Raw genomic sequence first — 18,490 nt, 5'->3', positions numbered from 1 at the left:
TCTTGGTCCTGAGTGTTCTAGGAGCTCTTTGGTTTGGTTTCTTTTAAGGGAGGAAGCCTGTTTTCAGAGGCTGTGTGGCGTGCTCTCCTCTGTGCCCCTGTGGCTGTGCCCAGGGCCCTGGAAGCCCAGGAGGCAATGGCTCACCGGCCGGGCCTGCCCCTAGGCTGGTGAGACCACGTGCTGGTGAGGAAGGCAGGCAGGCCATTCCCAGGTGGCTGCGGGGGAAATCTCCTGGTAGTGCTTAGAAACGTCTGCGGGATGTCCTCCTCCTAGTCCTCCCCAAGGTCAGAGTCAGTGACCGATTTGGAACTGTAGGTGAATGTGTTGTTTCCCAAATTCGGAGAGTTTTCATGTGTTATGGAAGCCTAACCTGGCCTTCAGCAACTGACAACGTTTGTGGACATATTTTGAAAACACAATGCGAGAAAACCTTGGCCTTAATAAAATCAGTTGTGTCAGTTAAGTAATTTTTTCATAGAATCTTCTGTTAGATACGTGTGGCTGCATTTAGTCTCCTATCGGTAGGCATTAAATGGTATGTGAAGTAGAAGACAGGCCCCTGATGACTGGGGCAGGGTGAAGGTTGGGGGTTTTAGGTACATTCCGGAGATCACAGGAAGGTGACAGCGATGAAGGCATTGTTTGCTGTTTCCCCTCAGCCGACGGCCTACCCGGGGCTGCCGATTTTGCAGAGCGGCTGGTTACAAGTGACTGAGGAAGACAGTTCAAGGTGTGGGACAGTGTTTAGAACGTGACTTTCCTGTGCCTGAGACACACAAGGCAGGAGGTAGACGTAGTGACAAGTGTGGCAGTGTTTACTCTCCCTTCCTGAACTGTTCTTACTCTGCTCCTTGGGGAGGACGGAGGACGCTGAGCTTCAGGCTGTGGGAAATACCTGTGACTTAGCTGAGACTAGGAGAGTTCCCTGCTAAGTGATTAGCAAGCATTTTTGACCTCCTTAATGAATAAAAGTGGCTCTCAATGGATTATGTGTTGTGTGTCTGTGTGGCCAAAGGCTCCCGTGGGGGCAGGTGCCACCGTAGCTGTGCTAGACTTGTGTTGTAGGCATTAGTCAAAGAGGTGTCGTGAAAGAACCCAGTGCTCATGAGGGAACCCAAAAACACCTGCCAGAAAAAAACGACACATGCCAACCTGTGACGTGCGCACTGCTCGCTGTGCTCTCTCTCTCCTGTCCTCGAAGTGCTCACTGTCGCCAGCGCTTGGAAATTGCTGGGCAGTTGTGTGACGCCAAGCCTCTGCTCAGGCTTCCTTTTCGTGTGTGGTTAGATAGTCGTGGTGCTGAGTGCAGCGCGCAGAGTTCCTTTCCGTCCTTCCCGTTTTGGGGAGACCGAGCCTCCGTGTGCTCTCTTGTGTTCCGGCCATTGAAGCAGCCAAGTCTGTTTACACTGCTTGGGTTGTGACCTTGGAGCTGATGGAGAAGTGGTTTGTGGGTTAATTGAGCATGTGCTATGTGGGCTGTATTTCTTAAGAGAACAGGACTCCGAAAGATGAAGCCCTCAGCCAGGCCCACTGCCACCTTCCTGTCCACCTCTGAGTATGGAACTGTGAGGAAGGAGGAGGGTTGAAGAAGGTAGAAAATCTGAGTGAGGTTAGCGTTCACGAGTCTCAGGTTTTGAGGCCTATCTGGAAACGACCCGAGCTGGTCTCAGTTCTGATTCCACCTATGCGCTAGCTCATCTTACCATTAACCAGAACGCTCTGTCAACATGATCTTAAGTTTGTCCAGGAATGTGCAAGTGTCTGTTCATTCTCTCAAGATTTGGCATCACTCAGACACGTGGATGTTCGCTGAAGTTTGGATTTCTCTGTAGCATAGTCCTACATTTTCTGCAGATGAAGTAAATCAAATTCTACAATGCATAGGGGACCACTTATTCAACCTTTATTTATTGAATGCCTGTGTGTCGGCCGCCGGTCTGTCCTAGACATCTGTACTGTCCTAGGGCGGTATAAACAAGCCCGTCTCCACAGCAGCACAACCAGAAGGATACCAGTGACTTGATCCCTGCGTCTGGTTCAGGTTTGTGCTGCCCAAACTATAGGGCTCACCACCCACCTGGCTGCCCCAGGGACTAAGTTCCCTACCTTGCTGCACCTTGAGGCTTGAGATGACCTTGTAATGTGTGTTTCAACCCATCAGTATCGCCAGCTTTTTAACACCTTGTTTGCCATTCACTTTGACTCTTGAATGTGTCATTTCACTGGCAAGAAAATTCCTTCGATTTCTACTGTTTACAAATAAAACTCGGCCAGTCTTGTTCTGTACCCCAGACACACTGATGGAAACTGATCTCGGTTTCACAAGCAGTGTTTATTTCTGCCTTTCTGAAGGTGACCAAGCTGCCAGTGCCTGCGCTGCTCATTTTTGCGTACCGCCCTATGGTCTCCTCAGCTGCTCTGGCAGGAGCGTGAGAACAGAAACTTCCCCACTGGCTGCCTCACTGGCCTGCGCAGTACCCGCTGCGGCTGCGCAGTGGCTCCCGCGGCTCTGTGGTCCCCACCGCGTGCCCATTCGGTCCATTGTGCTTTTGGCTCTCGGAGGCAGACAGGAGTGTCTAATTATGATTTTGTGGCCTGGGTTTTGTTGCATACCGCAGACTGTCTATGTCATGTGTAGCGCACTCCTCTCTTGGTGCTATTTCATTCCCGCTGTTGGTAAGAAAATAACAAAGACATTCATGTATAGCCAATTGATTGTGACGTGCTTGTGGTCTATGCCTGCTCAGAACGAACAAACAAACAAACAAACAAACAGTTTTTCCAATTATAAATAAATGCTAAAGACGAACACCACTTTCTTGATCTTATTTCCTCGGTAAGGCCCAGCTGAGTAGGTGAAGGACCCACCTTTGCCACTTGAGCCGCTCTCCACGAGAGGAGCTGCGCCCTGCAGTTTTTCGGGGGCTCTCCGTAATGCAGCTTGACTCTTTTAGATTGCCTCTCAGATACTAATTGCGAGCAGTCAGAGCTAAGTGTTGGGAAAGGCGAAGATGGACCGGGAGACCCACTGGCCAACCAGGTAGTGTAACGTTTTGATCCCATGTTGCTGGGGACGAGCGATCGCCTGAGTTCAGCACGTCCTCGCCAGGCTGGGAGACAGGGCCCTGAATCTCTCACCCCTTCCTGTCAACCAGCAGGACTGTCGGTCCTGGCTTGTTCTTCTCCCAAGGGAGGGCAGAGATGTCTTCACCTGCTCATTTAATCAGGTCATTGTGGAGACTCCACCCTGCGGGAGCTGGCTCACTGCATGGGTTACAGGAGTGACAGTCTTGTGTGTGCCTGACATGGGGGTGTGGTCCAAATTAAGTAACAACAGACCAGGTTGCTGGGAGCTCAGATGAAGGACAGGGGTAGGGAACTGGAAGGCTTCGTGGGGGAGGGCTCCCTGGAGAGTGGGGGGGATGCAGGCAGGCGGAGGCAGGCAGACGGGCAGGATTGCAGATCCAGGTGGGAATCTCGCTCGGAGCTGAGGTTGCCCACTTTGCTATCCTTCTGCTAAAGTGGGAGGCAAAAGCTTCTTGTGGGATCCTTCTTCCCTTTTCCAAGATATGTTCCTTGAATGCCCGCTCTGTGCTAAGCACTGTGTTGGGCACTAAGAAACCAGGATGACTGAGCCCCCCGCCCCCCAACCACAGTGGGGTGCGCAGGAGGAATTTGTTCTGGCTGTTCTGTGGATTGGGGAAGGCCTCAGTGGATGGGCTGGTGATGACCAGCTGGGCCAAGGCATGCCAGACAGAGGGAGCTGCACAGCAAAGGTGTGGAGGGGTCCAACACCAGGTGAGCTCAGGTCCTGGGGAAGCAGTTCACACAAGGAGGGTCAGGCGAAGGCTGGCCACTGGCAGAGCCTGTCACGGAAAGGCCTGGTGCCAGGCCGGCGGGCAGTTGCTAACTGGGATCTCCATCTCATGCACCCAGATTGCACCCCACACCTTCGCATGCTCCCCGCCATCATGCTTCTCACCCTCACCCACACATCAGGCAACGGCCACGGGTCCTCTCTTTCTTCAGGCTAGGAGCTCTAGGCTGGGACTTTATGCTCCTGCTGGCCCCAGTTTCTGGGTTTGCGGGCGGAGGCTTGGTAGGTGTCAACCAATCAATGGTCATACATATGAAAACCACTATATCTCTGTTTTCTGGATTAACAGAAAAAAAATTACACCCACCTGCCAGCTTTTGTATGAGGCAGAACACAGAAAATCGCCTGTTCTATATAGAAACCCTACTTAAAAGCATATTAAAGTCAAATTATCCAGCCCCTTTTGATCAGCTAAGGATTGTTTTGATCAAAACCAGGGGTTGAGAGAGGTGGAAACAGCGGTAAAGAGCGAGACGCACAGAGATGCAGACACAGAACGACCCAAGAGAGGGCAAAACACTGAGAACAAGGACAAGACCTGGGCGACGGGGAAGGCGGGAAGGGGGGGAGCCCGGCCAGCTCTCTCCGTGCCGCCCGGTGGTCGGGGCTCGTCCTGAGCCGTAGCCTGTGCTTCTCGCCAGGCTCCCTGCTGGTGCCCGGAGCCCAGGAGGTGAATCTATAACTCATTACTGACATCACCTCCCTAAAACAGCGAACAAAATAAAAACCAGCCCTCTAGTTTTTAAATAGTTCATTATTACTAAATTAGTTATAAGTGTTTTTTCATTCTTTTTTGGTGTTTGCGTGTTCTTAGTGAAATTCTTCCCTCATTTTTTTCACTTGGGCTGAAAAATATAGAACCTGCTCCTCATAGATTTGGGGAGTGTTGAGTCCCATTTCACAAAAGCTAGGAACTCCCTTAGTGTGTCTTCCTGCAAAAATGTTTTAAAGCAGTTCACATTTTCAGGACCACGGGTATAACATGTCTCTTTCAGGATGTAGCCTGTGGACCCTCTACAGTTCAGGCAAGGCCCTCCCCCAGCCCAAGCTGAGGCCTGCAGGGCTGGGCGGCATCTGGGGCAGCCGCTAGGGCAGCTGTTCCAAATGATGGGAGCCAACCCTGCCTTAGGCTCCACTTCTGCGGAACCAGGCACATAGTCCAGAGCTCCTGCACTGCACTGCACTCGACGCGAGATCCTTGTAGCACCTAGACCACCCTAGAAGACCTGTAATACTGGGATTGACGTCATTCCGTACAGGCAGGCCTTGTTGTATTGCACTTCACTCCACTGCATGTCGCAGATCTTGCTTTTTGTTTTACAAATTGAAGGCAAGACCCTCCACCAGCAGAAAGATTAGCACTCACGTTATTACAATGCTCACTTTATTGTGGTGGTCTGGCACCAAATTCACACTCTCTCCAAGATAACACCTGCCTGAATTTTATTCTTTATTGTGTGAACACTGGTTAACATTGGCAGTGCACTTAGTTGCAAGCTGCCTGGGTGGACATCAGTGCTAGCTGTGAAAGCCTGTGCCACTAGCCTCTTTGAGCCTTGGTGTCCTCAATACAGGGACACTAATACCCACCTCAGAGAAGAGAGGTGAGGGTGAAATGCCATAATGGCGACAGGGAACCCAGAGTGGACATTCAATACCGGTCATTTCAGGCCCTTCCTTTTCCCTTTATAATACTTGAAAAGTCTGTGTTCACTATCTTTCTGACAGAGAGTTAACAATGCATAATCTCTGACAACACATGAAGGTGACTGAGGCTAACAGTCTGCTTAGGAAGAACACTTCAAAAGAATTCCAGCTCTTGAATTATCTTGAGTCCACAGACCTAAAGAAGAATATCCTAGCAGATTACATTCACTGGTTGCTTACAAAGGAATTTTTTCTGTGCCACTCCACTGACCCTTCTTAACGTTGTGGAGCTGGTGCTTGCCCAAGTAACAGACAGGAAAGGAAGGTCAGAGGGGAGGGGCACCTGCCAGCTCTGTGGGCTCAGAGAGACAAGGTAGCTCGGGGCGCAGGTCTTCGGCCCCACAGCCTCGCTATTTTTCCCTTCCCTGAGCGGGGCTGAGGCTGGTGTGCAGTGAGTCAGTTTGCGGACAAGCTGGACTCAACTGCACTATTACACTGCATAGTGCCCTCATCTGGCCAGGCCATGCTGGCCCTCTGAAAGGCTGCCCTGGGTTCTCTTTCAGTCTTGGGACCCAGATGCAAACCAGAGAAATAGAATTTGACCAGGGATTCACACACAAGTGGCTCAGATGTCCTAAGTGAACTGACAACTTGTCTCAGCCAAATCTACAGGTTTTCTCCTTTAGGTATTAAATTGACTGAGTAACTAAAATGCATGGTTATTGAATACAGAATAATCTGACAAATTTTCATGTATAAGAAATATACTTGTTACTGGAGATACCAAGAGAAAACTGGTGTCCATTACCTAAGGCATGGGATCAGAGAGCATCATTTTGTGCATTTTATGCACAAACCGTGGAACTGAGCATAATTCTCTGTCCCTTGTCCTCACACAAGTGGCCCTCCATCACTTGTGAACTTGGCATTGTATTTTAACTATCTCAACCCAGACATCTTTTCTGGGGCCAAGGGAACTTCGGATGCCGAGAGAAATAAATTACCACCACTGGTACTGGTTTAAGCTGCTAGAAGGATCTTTAGAACATGCAAATCTGACCATATCACACCCTGCTTTCAACCATCCATGGGCTCCGGGCGGCCTGCGGAAGCTTCTTGTCCCCTCGGTGCGCCATGCTGCTTCTCACCTCCATGCCTTTACCCGCGCCGCCCCACCTGCTCCGATTGCCCTCTGCTTCTCCACCCGGCTAACTCATCCTTCAAGACTCCGCTCAGGGGACAGCTCCGGGAAGCCTTTCCCGCACCTCCCAGGCTGGGTAAGATGCCTCCTGTGTGTGTCTTCATCATGGAACTTACCACATGAACTGTGTCACCCATTCATGTGTGCGTGCGTGTGTGTGTCCCCTACTAGACTGTGCTCCCCGGGCAAGGACCAGGTCCTTCTGTGCATACTCGTGGCCCTAGCTTCTGGTCCAACCACAGCGAATGTCTTCTAAATGTGTGTTGAATGAGTCACAAGTGAGCAAATTAATGACAACATTCACCACCTGCCTCCATATTCACTGTGGTGCTTCTGTAAGGCTTTATTTTGCTTAGCAACTGGCTCTGCTCACGTGGAAGGGGTGGTTTCAAGACAGGTCACAGTAACGGTGAAGCTCAGAGCACACACTCAACAGCTGGTTTTGTGATGCCCAGCCCACTTCTGTACTTACATAGCCGCTTTTGCTGAATAGTTCTGACTTCAGAAAACCACAGACTCTTGGTCAGTGGATACTCTTAAGAGGTTGGCTACTCCTACCCCCTGCCCAGTGCAGCTGCCCTAAGTCTACATGGCAGAGAGGCAGCCCTCCAAGGGCACATCTTAGGAGGAAGGGCTGGGAGTTAGAGCCAATGGGCCTGGTTCTAAAGCAAAGTTCTACTACGTACTGGTTGTGTGACCTTGACTGAGTCTCTTAATTTCTTTGAGCCTCAAAGGGATAATAATACTACATGTATCCATCACTATCTAAATCTGTTTGGTTCTCAGATTCAGAAAGTATGAATTTGGTCAGCAAGAGATACAATATTCTCCAAATGTGTTTGGTTCTGGAGTTTGGGAGGGCAGGCAGACACCTGTTTCCGATTCATGGACTGTTCAGGTGGCACAGTGAGGATGCATGTGAAAGTCCTGTGTAGGCTCTAAAGTGGAATGCCCTTGACCGTAGTTCATTTAAGCTTAGATTTGCCGACCACCACTTCCCAGTTACCACCCTTGGGCCCATTGGTGTGGTAGCTGGAGCTGCATCTGAAAAATCCACTCTTTTTGCCACACAACAGGACAAGAGAAAAATCCATCTCTTATGGGTCTTTCTGCCTTGCCCTCTCGCCACTCCCCCAGCCCTTCCCCTGGCCCCTCATCTCTGAGCACAGCCCATAAATCACCCAGTACAGATTCCACTTCTGCAATCACCTGTTCATTTTCATCGATCCCCTCTGGACACACGAAGCCAACTTTGATTAATAGCTCAAGATTTCATCCTTTGCTTTAGGTAAGGTGGGAGGAAAGGACAGAAATTCATTAACAAGTTTCTAGGAGCACAGAGCTAGACAAGAGCCAAGCGATGGCTGTCTGGTTGCCTCAGTCCAGCACTTGACATTCTAAAAAGGGTCATTAGCAGGATCATCAGATTCTTGGCAGCCCACTGAGACAGTCAGCTATACTCTTGATTTTGCCTTCTTGGTGTTAAAACCAAGGATGCTTCTTAAAATATTTATTATGCAATTGGGAATTTATTTAGTTCTTCTTAGCAGGTTCTATCTAGAAGAGGTGTTTAACGGCAAAAAGGACTATAAGAGCGATAGCGCAGGGCAGAAAACATAAGCTCTAGTCACCCAGTGCAGCCATTTCTCCCGACGTCAGGAGGACATGTCCACCTGCAGGGAACCTGGGCTGATGGAGAAAAATCTGAACCGGGAATCTGACCTGGGTTTCTGGTTTCACTTTTGTAAAATGCAGGTTGGCACAGCCTAGGAGGAGAGAACAAACTTCCATTTGGCCTTTATACACTTGTTTTCACAATAGGACTAGAGAGCTTGTAGGTGCGATCCCTATTTACGGACAAAGAAATTAAGACTCAGTGATTAAACAACAAAGTCACACAACTTGTAAGTGGTGAGCCAGGATTTGCAGTCAAGCTTGTGTGACTAAAACCCATGCTCAGTCCAGGACTTGGGGCCATCTGTGGGATCCCTGCTGTAAAGATGTGCCTCTTCCTGAAATAGCAGGCCTGTTCCTTCTGTGCCCCAAACCTTTGATGACTTTGCGTACCCTTGTTGTCTATGAGAAATGAGTCACATGAAGGTCAGAGATGCTGTGTTGGATCAGCACTGTTATTACCTCCCAGCCCCCACCAGCCCCTGCCCAGAATTAAGCGTGTGGTGGCAGCATTTTCCCAGCTCTGTCCTAGCTGCCCTCCCCGTGCTGATGAGCCTCGGCTGGTGGACCCTTCGTGAGGCCCTGGGCTGGAAGACCCAGTGACAGCCGTACAGGAAGAGCTTATAGGTGTAGATGGGCACTCTCAAACCAGGGTGCCGCTCCTTTCTGGAACCAGCCCCTATGCCAGGGTCTGCTGAACAGCAGCAGGTAAGCCTTGGAGGGAGGTCCTTGTGTAGCAGGGCAGAGGTAAAGGAGGGCCCGTTGTTGGGGGCCTGGCCCCCAGAGGGCCAACTCTCTCAGGAGATGCAGCCGGGAGCTCGGAACTGGGAACCTGCAGAGGTCAGTGGCTCCAGCCCCTGTCCCAGGGAAAACCCCAGTTCAGACTTCTGCAGACAGATTTGGAACCTCAGTAGCTGAGGTCACAACATCAGTGTATATAGTTGAAATCTCTGTATCATGAGGGATATTGTTATAAAAAGGAAAGGGCCTGACTGCAAGTCTGTCATCCTCGGTTGGGGTCTTGACATGGCCACAAATTCACTAGGTGGCCTTAGGTGACTTACTTGCCTTTTCTGAGCCTTGTTTCCACCCACAAGTTGGGGTAGGGTGACCCCTGCGTGCCTGGCTGGCAGGGCCGCCGTGAGAACAGAAAGTGTACACTGTATAGAAAGTCCTCTTAGAAAACCATAGAGATGCTGCAGTTTGGGAGGACGAAGCAGGTGCCAAAGCAGTTAATAGTAGGAACTCTTTTTCTGTGAATTGTGTGAATGTGATTGTAGACTTCGGTCTTGTGCAAGTTCCTTCTTCAACTCCTCGGTGAGGATGGAAGTCGCTCAGGGTCTGCCAGCCTTGTGCCAGCGCTCTCTCCGTCTCCACTCTATTCAATGGCCTGGCACATAGTAGGAACTTATTAAATGTTTGTGGAAGGGAGGAGGGGAGAGAAGTGAGGAAAGGAGGGAAAGTTGTAGAGAAAATATAGAGCAGATGTGGTCTCTGTCCTCAAAGAGCCCCCAGTTGGCCACTCATCTGGGGGGGGGGGCTGCTGTGGGGGGGGATGGAGACGCACTGAGGGAATGCAGGAGAAGGAGGACCCGACCCCGGAGGTAGAGGGTGGGGTGATTTCAATGAGGAAGTGACCCTTAAACTGAACTTTCAGTCACTGAAGAGAGGTCACTAGACAGAAGGGACAGTGGCGTTGGCAGCTGCGATGACGTGCCCAAGAGAAAGCGAAAGCAGCCAAGGGCTGCCTCATGGATGGTATGGACTCCAGGGCAGAGGCCATGTGTCCTGCTGAGAAGCACCGCCTGCAATATTATTTTGCGTTCTGGGGTCACACTTTCCAAAGGATGGGGAGCCGGCCGAGATATGCTGTGCAGAGAGCAGTCAGGGCAGCGAGAGCTCGGAAACCAAAGGTCTGAGTTGCTGCGGGCCATGCGTTGCCAGAGGAGCCAGGAATAAGGACCCATGGCTGCCCCCTTCGAATGGCTCCCAACCTCTGGACGGCTGTCCTGGGGCAGGCATGGGGCGTTCTCTGGAAGGGGGGGGCCCTGGAGCATGAACCCGGATCAGGCAGGCATGGGAAGGAGTAGAGCTGACAGAAATACAGGTTTCTGCTTAGGGTCGGACCACTGGGCCACCAAGAGATGGGCTGCCTCACTGGTATACGCCCCGCCCTGGGGCGGTGTGGGAAGGGACTGGCCGGAGCCAGCAGGAAGACAGCAGCAGAAGCTCAGGAGACTGATGACCCTCAGGTCCATCCTTCCAGCCCTGGGTGCCTCTGACTTCCTCTGTGAAGCGTGCTTTCATAGAACAGAGGGCACTTCTCCAGTAGAGTGATGTCTTTGTCCCTGGAGAGACTTTGGGGCCTATTTTAAGAGACACGGGCTGATGAAGGCTTAGAGCCAGGGCTGATGGTGGAGCTGGCGCTCCAGTGGCTCCAGTGCCTGTGGTGTGTGCTCACAGGTCTGTCTGCCTACTCCACATAGGGCGCCCCTCACGTCAGGGCCCCCGTGTCATTCACTCTGGGCCTGGCACAGATTTTGTTCAGTGAATGGATAAAAGAGAAAAAAATAAAATAGAATACAAAGAAAGAGCTACACGCCAGCCATTCGTGACTCCCACAAATGTCTGACAGGTTCTACTGTGAGCCAGACACTGGTTACCGGAGATGCAAAGCTGAGCACACACAGCCCATGCTGGCGGGAGAGTGCAGGTGTTCCTGCCCACCATGACAACTGCTGAAACAGGCTACCACGGAGTCCTGTGGGGGGTGAAGTGGGGGCGAGAGCTCTTGTTTTGAGGATGGTTGTCTCCTGCAGATTCTTTATAATGAGTCTTTCCAAGATTGCTTTCTTGGCACTCCACCTTGGGGTGCGTTGGCAGCTTTGGTTGCGTCTGGGAAATGTGGGTGCCTGTACAGGGCCCTTGGAGGTAGATAGGAGGACAAAACCATGAAAACATCCATATTCTGTCCCCTGCTTCCCCCCCCACCCCCAAGGCCCTAAGGTGTACTCCGCCTGGGCCCTGGCTCAGCCCCCTGGGGGAGGTGCTGGCCTTGGTTTCCCATCTGTAGAGAAACACAGTTGGGCCCGGTCACTGAGTCCCTCTTAGGAACTAACATTTACTGAACCTCACTCATGTTCCAGGGGTCATGCCATAAGAATTCAGGTGAATGACTCCTCCCCAGAAGGTGGGCCCTGTGCTCTCCAGGTTATAGATTAAGGAGACTGAGGCCTGGAGCCTGGCATGCCCATGATGACATCCGATGGCTATGAAGGAGCTGGGACAGAATTCAAACCCAGCTGCTCTGCTCTCGAGTCCAGGGGTACACTTTCTCCTCCAGCAGGCTGCCCTTTGCAGGATAAGAAATGATCTGTGTTAAAACACCCAGCATCGAGTCTGGCATGTGGCTATTGCTCAGAAAGTATGAGTTTCTTTTTTCCTCGGGGCTTTTTCAAACTGAATAGGCAGAGATTCAAGGACAGGGTCCACAGGTTCCTGATTTCTGACCATGGCCCTACACAAGGAGCAGAGCCCCAGCTCTGGGCTGCTTTGATGTTCCATCAGGGCTCACGCTGGGGAGGAAAAAAATCTCTTGGCGGGTTAGAATTGTTGTGCAAGAGCAAGAGCCAGTGGGAAGAAAGAAGCCCTTCCTGCAGATCCTCCAGGGCAGGGCTTGATAATCTGCTTCCAGGCTCTGACAAAGCATGGGTCCAAGGTCATGTGCATGTACCCAGGAGGCATTGCCTGTCTCCATGGAAATGGGAAGAAGGGCAGAAAACCAAGGTCCTAAAACTCAGGGTGTCTCATGTAACCTTGAAACATTGCATTTTACACAAATAGGACAGATCCTGGCACAGAAAAAGCTCTCATTTATTCATTTATTCAATAAATGTGTATTTAGTCAGGGCCTTCCCTGGGCCAGGTACTGTTTTAGGTACAGAGAATACACTGCTGTGCAAGTGTGACATGGTCCTGCCTGCTGAATGCTTCGGGTCTAGTAGGGGAAACATTAATCCAAAGAGGGAAGTGATTTGCTGTGATAAAGATATGAAAGAAAGGGCCAGGGACTCGCAGAGCCTGGAGCAGGGGTCTGGTCGCATCTGCGAACCAGGGAAGCCTTCTTCCTGGGAACGTGCTCCAGTGAGCTGAATGGTGGATGAGTAGGCATTAATCGGTGGAAGAAGGTGCAAGAGAACGTTCCAGGAGGAGACAATAGCATGTGCTAAGGTGTAAATGGAAAGAGAAGTGCAGACTAAGCAACAGAACCAAGTCCCAGGGGCCAGGGCGCAGGAGCCGGGAATGGGGTGGGAGCAGGCTGGCCAGCCCGGTGTGTAACAGGCTTCACTCTTCATGCTGAGTGCAAGGAGAGGCCACTGGGGAGCTGCAAGCACGGAAGAGATATGCTTTTTTGAAAGATCACTCTGATTTCTGTTGAACAACAATAAGTGGAATGAGGAGCAGTGGATACCAGTCAGGAGGCTGTCACAGTGGCCCACGGAGATGATGGCACAGCCAGTGGGGGAAAGGGAGGGAGGAAAAGGAATGTAACTCCATTCCTTTTCCTCCTAACATGTAGCTCCAGAGATACATGTTAGGAGCTGGGACAGACGGTTCTTGATGGGCTGGGTGAAGGTTCTCAGGGAAAGGAAGGCCTACAGGATGACCCTGGGTTTCTGGCTGGGGCCACGGGGTAGATGATGAACTAGGTTTCAGCAACAATAATTTGTGAATCTTTCCATTTGACCTTCTATGTTCCAGGAACTACTATGCTAGGCATTGGGGCTGCAGGCCAGGAGTATGGCCCCTGCCTTGATCTAATGGGCCCCTGCCCCCATTAGATCAAGATTAGCACAGTGCAAGGAGGGCGAAGCTGCAGGGCGGGCCACCAGCTGCCCCGCCTTCCTCCAGGGCTGCCCTGAGGGTCCATTGTGTGAGCACTTAGTAAACTGCTACTACAGTTATTACAGTGCTGGCCTTATGCGTGTGATGTGCCAAAGCACTCTACAGACACGAAGGATTATTTCAGATCCCTGCCTAGAAGGATCATCTGAAACAAGGTCTACTATGTATGAGTCATTGCCCAAGACCTCACAGGCAATAAGCAGCATGGAGGCTGAGGGAAACCCAGCAGGTTGTTCATTTTACTTACCAAGAGGGGACACAGGCTGGGAGGAGAAGGGGTCTGTGTCACATGCTGCCTTGAGAAGGTTTGCACCTGGCTCCAGGCACTAGATTTGGTTGTGCAAGGTGAGCCATGTCCAAGGACAGCTGGCCTGTGGGCTGCATGGGGTGACTCCAGCCTGTCTCCACTTACCAGTGACATGCCCAGTGTCACTCCAGGGCCACAGCTTTGTCTGCTTCACGCAGAGGGCACTGTAGGTGCTGCTTTCGCCAGCCTTGCGGAGATTCAACAGTGGAGACTGACAGGGCAGCATGGAACCAAGGATGGCCAGTTGGCACCAAGGAGAGCTTTATGTCGCCCTGGGGGAGGCTTCATTCAGAGGAAAACCAACCAAGGCTGCCGTGGGTTTAAAAACGAAGGCTTAATTGATAAAAGCAACACTGAAAAATCTAGTACATTTTAACAATCTCTTTTAAGGGGGATTTTATTACTTAACTTAATGTCCCTGAATAATTAAAAGTATAAATAATTTAAAATAATCTAAGCTTAAAAAATATGAAAGCTATTAGATTGTCATAAAAGTTCCATCATTGCTTACAAGATTTATAAAATTATATCTTTCAATTAAATATCACAAGTCTAAATTAATTATTGCATATTTTATATTGGGATCACAAAGCAGATCTGTTACATATTGTAATATGCCAAATTATTTTAATATTTCAAACACCTTCAAACTAAATCTACATTGATTTTTTCTAAATATAATACCAAAAAAAGAAAATATTGTAGATTTATCATTTCTAATATTAATGTTAAGCCTTCCCACAGCTACAGACACTCACTACAGAAACATGTTCATTAAATAGAGCAAAGTAAGGTTATATAACCACGTGAATTCGGGCTTCATTTTGGACTGGCCAAGAGTGCTCACCAGACACGGGGTGTGACCAGAGCGCCAGCGCTGTAGTCAGGGAAGCGAATCTGGTGACCCCCACAGTGGAGCGGGCCCTTTTCTCAGTGTCCACGGCAGCAGGGGACTCTGAGTCCACATCCTGCCGATGGAATTGGTTTTGCAACCCAAGGCCCTAAAATCCAATTAAGCCCTGGGCGCCTTTTCTTGTCCCCTGTCTCACCTTCACCACCCCTAAAGGATGACGCTACTGGGTCATTCATTACAGGATCCATCTAATCTATTTCTTTCTTGATTCTCTTCTGAATCAGGTTGCTGCTTGCCTTCTCCGGCCAGCCGCCGAGCGCTGGCAGTGTTTTCCTGCCCTCCTTGGGTTCTGTGTGCTCCGGGGAGCCTTGCCTGGCTCGCTCCACAAACACTAAGGTCTGGCTGGTGGCAGCCAGCTGTGTCCATCTGGCTGGAGCAGCTGTGCTCTGTGTCCTGCTGAGCCAAGGAGCCGCGCTGGCTCCGCTCTGTCCACTGCGGAGCTGAGAGACATCGAGAGGGACCAGATGGACAGGTTGCCTGTGCTCCTATGTCCTCTGCTGAAGGATGTCCATCCTCTGGCACCTCAGGTGCTAAATGCAGTGAAGAGCTTCTGAATCAGGATGACATGTCAGAATTTAAGAACTCCAAATACATGTCATTTTACTTCTAAGTAACTAGAAGAAGAATTATAATATTATATAGTAACATCATGGTTCCGGTGCTCTAAGTACATGATCTCTAATTATCATAAATTTTTGAGTAAATATCACCATACCCAGTGAAACAGATGACAAACTTGAGGCCCAGGGAGCTGAAACCATAATGAGCTAATGTGTTACCAAGTAGGGGTGTCACTGGAATGGCTTTAACGAGCAGGTAAGAAATAGCCCTAAAAGCCAATAGGAACTGTTAAAACACTCAAGTGGCGTTAAGCTTAAAGACTTGACTGGCCACAAAGTGTAAAGGGTAACCATCGCTTCCCTGCACTGAGCACCTACTAAGTGCCAGGCGTGACAGGGAAAAGAAACCGGGCTCCAGGAGGGAAAGGACCCGGACCAGGGGTGTGCCGGTCCTCTCACTTTCTGCGTCACTTGCCCTTGCGGCCGCAGTTTTCTCCTCTGACAAGTACAGGGATAAAACCCTTTCTGCGTGCTCCCCAGGGCTGCTGAAACGAGCCATGGGAAGAAGAGATTTGGAAAGTAGGATGTGTGCTCTAGGTGTGCAAGGGCATGTGACCCTGGCCGAGTGGCCTCTCCTGAGTGGTAACTTTCAGCCTGGCCTGCAGGGAAGGAGTGTGCATTCTAAACCAGACTGGTGTCATCTGAGTGTGACAGTGTTTGTCCGCTGTGTCAAGGATGTCACCTGCTCTCCTCCACGTGGGTGGGCCAAGGGATGGGGCGGTATCTACAGTGAGGCCAACCAAGCAGCCTGCGAGGATCCTGGTGCGAGGCATCAGCCCTAGAGCCTTGGACGAAGTGTGGGCGAGGGCCCAGAGGGAGCAGAAGGGGGGAAGGAGCTGCAGGGCCTCATCCCTGCCCAAATGGGGAGTCCCAGCCCCTTCTCTAGCAAAGGTTGAGTGATGGCAGCAGCACGGGAAACACTGGGGTACACTGTCCATAGAGAATTTAAAAGCAGTAGTAAAACCAATTAAAAGCTGGTCTGCTTACTATTACCACCATATGCTGGCTGTTGCAAAAATTATTTTCTGCTTCCAAGGGATAGGGGGAAGAGGGACATCCCCACTGCTCTCTTCCTTGGCATGCCATGGGCCCCTTGCCCCTCCCCACAGTCAGCCCTTAACAAGGGGTCAGGAGTGGAAGGCCAAGAGGACAAGGAAAGAGCCCTCTGGTCTATAGGGTCATCTGAGCAGACAGCTGGAGGAGCTCCCAGGTTGGGCCCGGCTGTCCTGGAGGAAGAACAGCCCCAGTGGAGTAAGGGTGGTCAGGCTGCTGGGTTGTCCAGGGGAGTCCCGTTCTAGCACCGCCCTTTTCACCTGGGTGCCACCCGCTATTATGCCACGTGCAGGTTATAATCAATTGGCAAGCACACTGAAGGACTGATTCCCAAGCCTGCCCCTCACCCCACCCCACATTCTGTACCTGGAGGTCGGGTTCTCCCCCTTACTCTCCAGCAAGAGCTGCCCTGCCCAGGCTCCACAGGCACTCTGCACTCTGCCCTACTCCTGGCCTGAGCTCTGCCCTCACAGTGACCACCTCTCTCTCCTCTGCAGGAGCAAGGTCGATCCCTCCAGTGATTCACATAGGAATCGAGGTCCTGTAGCCCCAGAGCCAGACAAGGATCAAGTTGCCGTGGGCTTGGGGCCTCTGAAAGATCAAGGTCCTGTGATCCAAGAGCCTCCAAAGGATCAAGGCCCTACTGTTCCAGAGCCTCTGAAGGATCAGGCTCCCGTGGCCCCCAGGCCTCTGAAGGATCAGGATCCTGTAGTCCCAGAGCCTCTGAAGGATCAGGGTCCTTTGGTCCCAGGGCCTCTGAAGGATCAGGGTCCTGTGGTCCCAGGGCCTCTGAAGGATCAGGGTCCTGTGGTCCCAGGGCCTCTGAAGGATCAGGGTCCTGTGGTCCCAGGGCCTCTGAAGGATGTAGGTCCCATGGTCCCTATACCAGTTAAGGATCAAGACCGTGTGGCCCCTGGGCCTTTGAAGAATGAAGGTTCTGTGATCTCAGCACCAGTCAAAAATGAAGGTTCCTTGTACCCGGTGCCTCTAAAGAGTCAAAGTCCTGTGGTTCCAGCAAGAGTTAAGGATCAAGATTCCGTGGCACCAGAGACTCTGAAGGATCAAGGTCCAGTGGTTCCAGCACCTGTCAAGGACCAAGGTCCTGCGGCCCCAGAACATCTGAAGGGTCAGAGCGCCATGGGCAGAGCCCCTGTAAAGAACGAAGGTCCTACACTCTCTGAGCCTATAAAGAACCAAGGTTTAGTGGTCCCAGAGCTTCTGAAGGATCACGATTCTGTGGTTGCAGCACCTGTAAAGAATCAAGGTCCTATGGTCCCAGAACGAGTCAAGGATCTGGGCCCCGTGGTCCCTGAGCCTCCAAAGAACCAAGGTCCTGTGGCTCCAGCACTGGTCAAGGACCGAGGTCCCATGGTCCCCGAGCCTCCAAAGAACCAAGGTCCTGTGGTCCCTGAGCCTGTGAAGAATCCAGTCCCTATAATCTCGGTGCCTCTGAAAGATCAAGATCCTCTAGTGCCACCACCAGCCAAGGACCAAGGTCCTGCGGTCCCTGAACCTCTGAAGACTCAAGGTCCCAGGGGCCCACAGCCGCCCACTGTCTCACCTCCACCCCCAGTCATGATCCCTACTGTCCCCCATGCAGAATATATAGAGAGTTCCCCTTGACACTCACCCCTTGACACCAAGGAAGGAGCTGGCGGTGAAAGTTATCCCTCCCCAGGGCAGCGAAGACTCACATTTAATCTGCATGAAACACTATTGTATAGTCTTGCAGAAATCTAATAAAGCTGGTCTCTCTGGCTCAGCAATGTCTCTCTCAGGCTCCATTTGAGTGTGTGTGTGTGTGTGTGTGTGTGTGTGTGTGTGTGTGTGTGTGTGTATGCGCCATGCACATTTGGAAGTGGGCATGCAGGACTCTGCATCGTCCATCTGAGCAAGAGGAGCCTGAGCAACTCCCAGCTCCTTCAAGCTGTAAGCATGATGGGAGAGGGTGTGGGGTGCTAGAAGATGGAGGGCAGGACACACCCGTGTTTCTCCTTCCCTCTCACACTCCTATACTTCACTTCTGACACCAGATGTGTGGGAGCTGCCCACACATCAAGCAGTTATCCGACAGGAGCTGGATGTCTCACAATTCAACTCAACTATCTCCCTGGAGAGAATGTCATCTCCTGCAGGAGAAGGGAGTTCCATAAGACTGTCCCCTCCCCTTCAGAGGCAAACTTCAGGTCCCAGATTTTGTGTCACTTGTACTTCGAACTGGCTAAATTGGGGTTCCTGCACCCCCTACTAAGTCCCAATAATTTGCCAGAATGGCTCATAGAAGTTGGAAACA

The 18,490-nt window shown here is 51.2% G+C and overlaps 1 protein-coding gene across 1 annotated transcript in view; it reads left to right on the top strand.

Moving 5' to 3' along the window:
* The window catches only part of MAP6 (microtubule associated protein 6), a 76,701-nt gene extending 58,816 nt beyond the window's left edge, over positions 1-17,885 (top strand). Inside the window, exon 4 of the mRNA XM_037131558.2 lies at positions 16,695-17,885. Within this exon, the coding sequence (XP_036987453.2) occupies positions 16,695-17,820 (1,126 nt within the window). The 3' untranslated portion in view covers positions 17,821-17,885. The remainder of the gene's footprint in view (positions 1-16,694) is intronic.
* Positions 17,886-18,490: the final 605 nt, after the last annotated feature.

This window comes from Artibeus jamaicensis, unplaced genomic scaffold (genome assembly GCF_021234435.1).
Source record: "Artibeus jamaicensis isolate MK-2021 breed Jamaican fruit bat unplaced genomic scaffold, CSHL_Jam_final contig_64, whole genome shotgun sequence".
In the NCBI taxonomy this organism is placed as follows: domain Eukaryota; kingdom Metazoa; phylum Chordata; class Mammalia; order Chiroptera; family Phyllostomidae; genus Artibeus; species Artibeus jamaicensis.
Note: the sequence above shows the minus strand (reverse complement) of the source record. Positions and strands in the feature narration are given on the sequence as shown.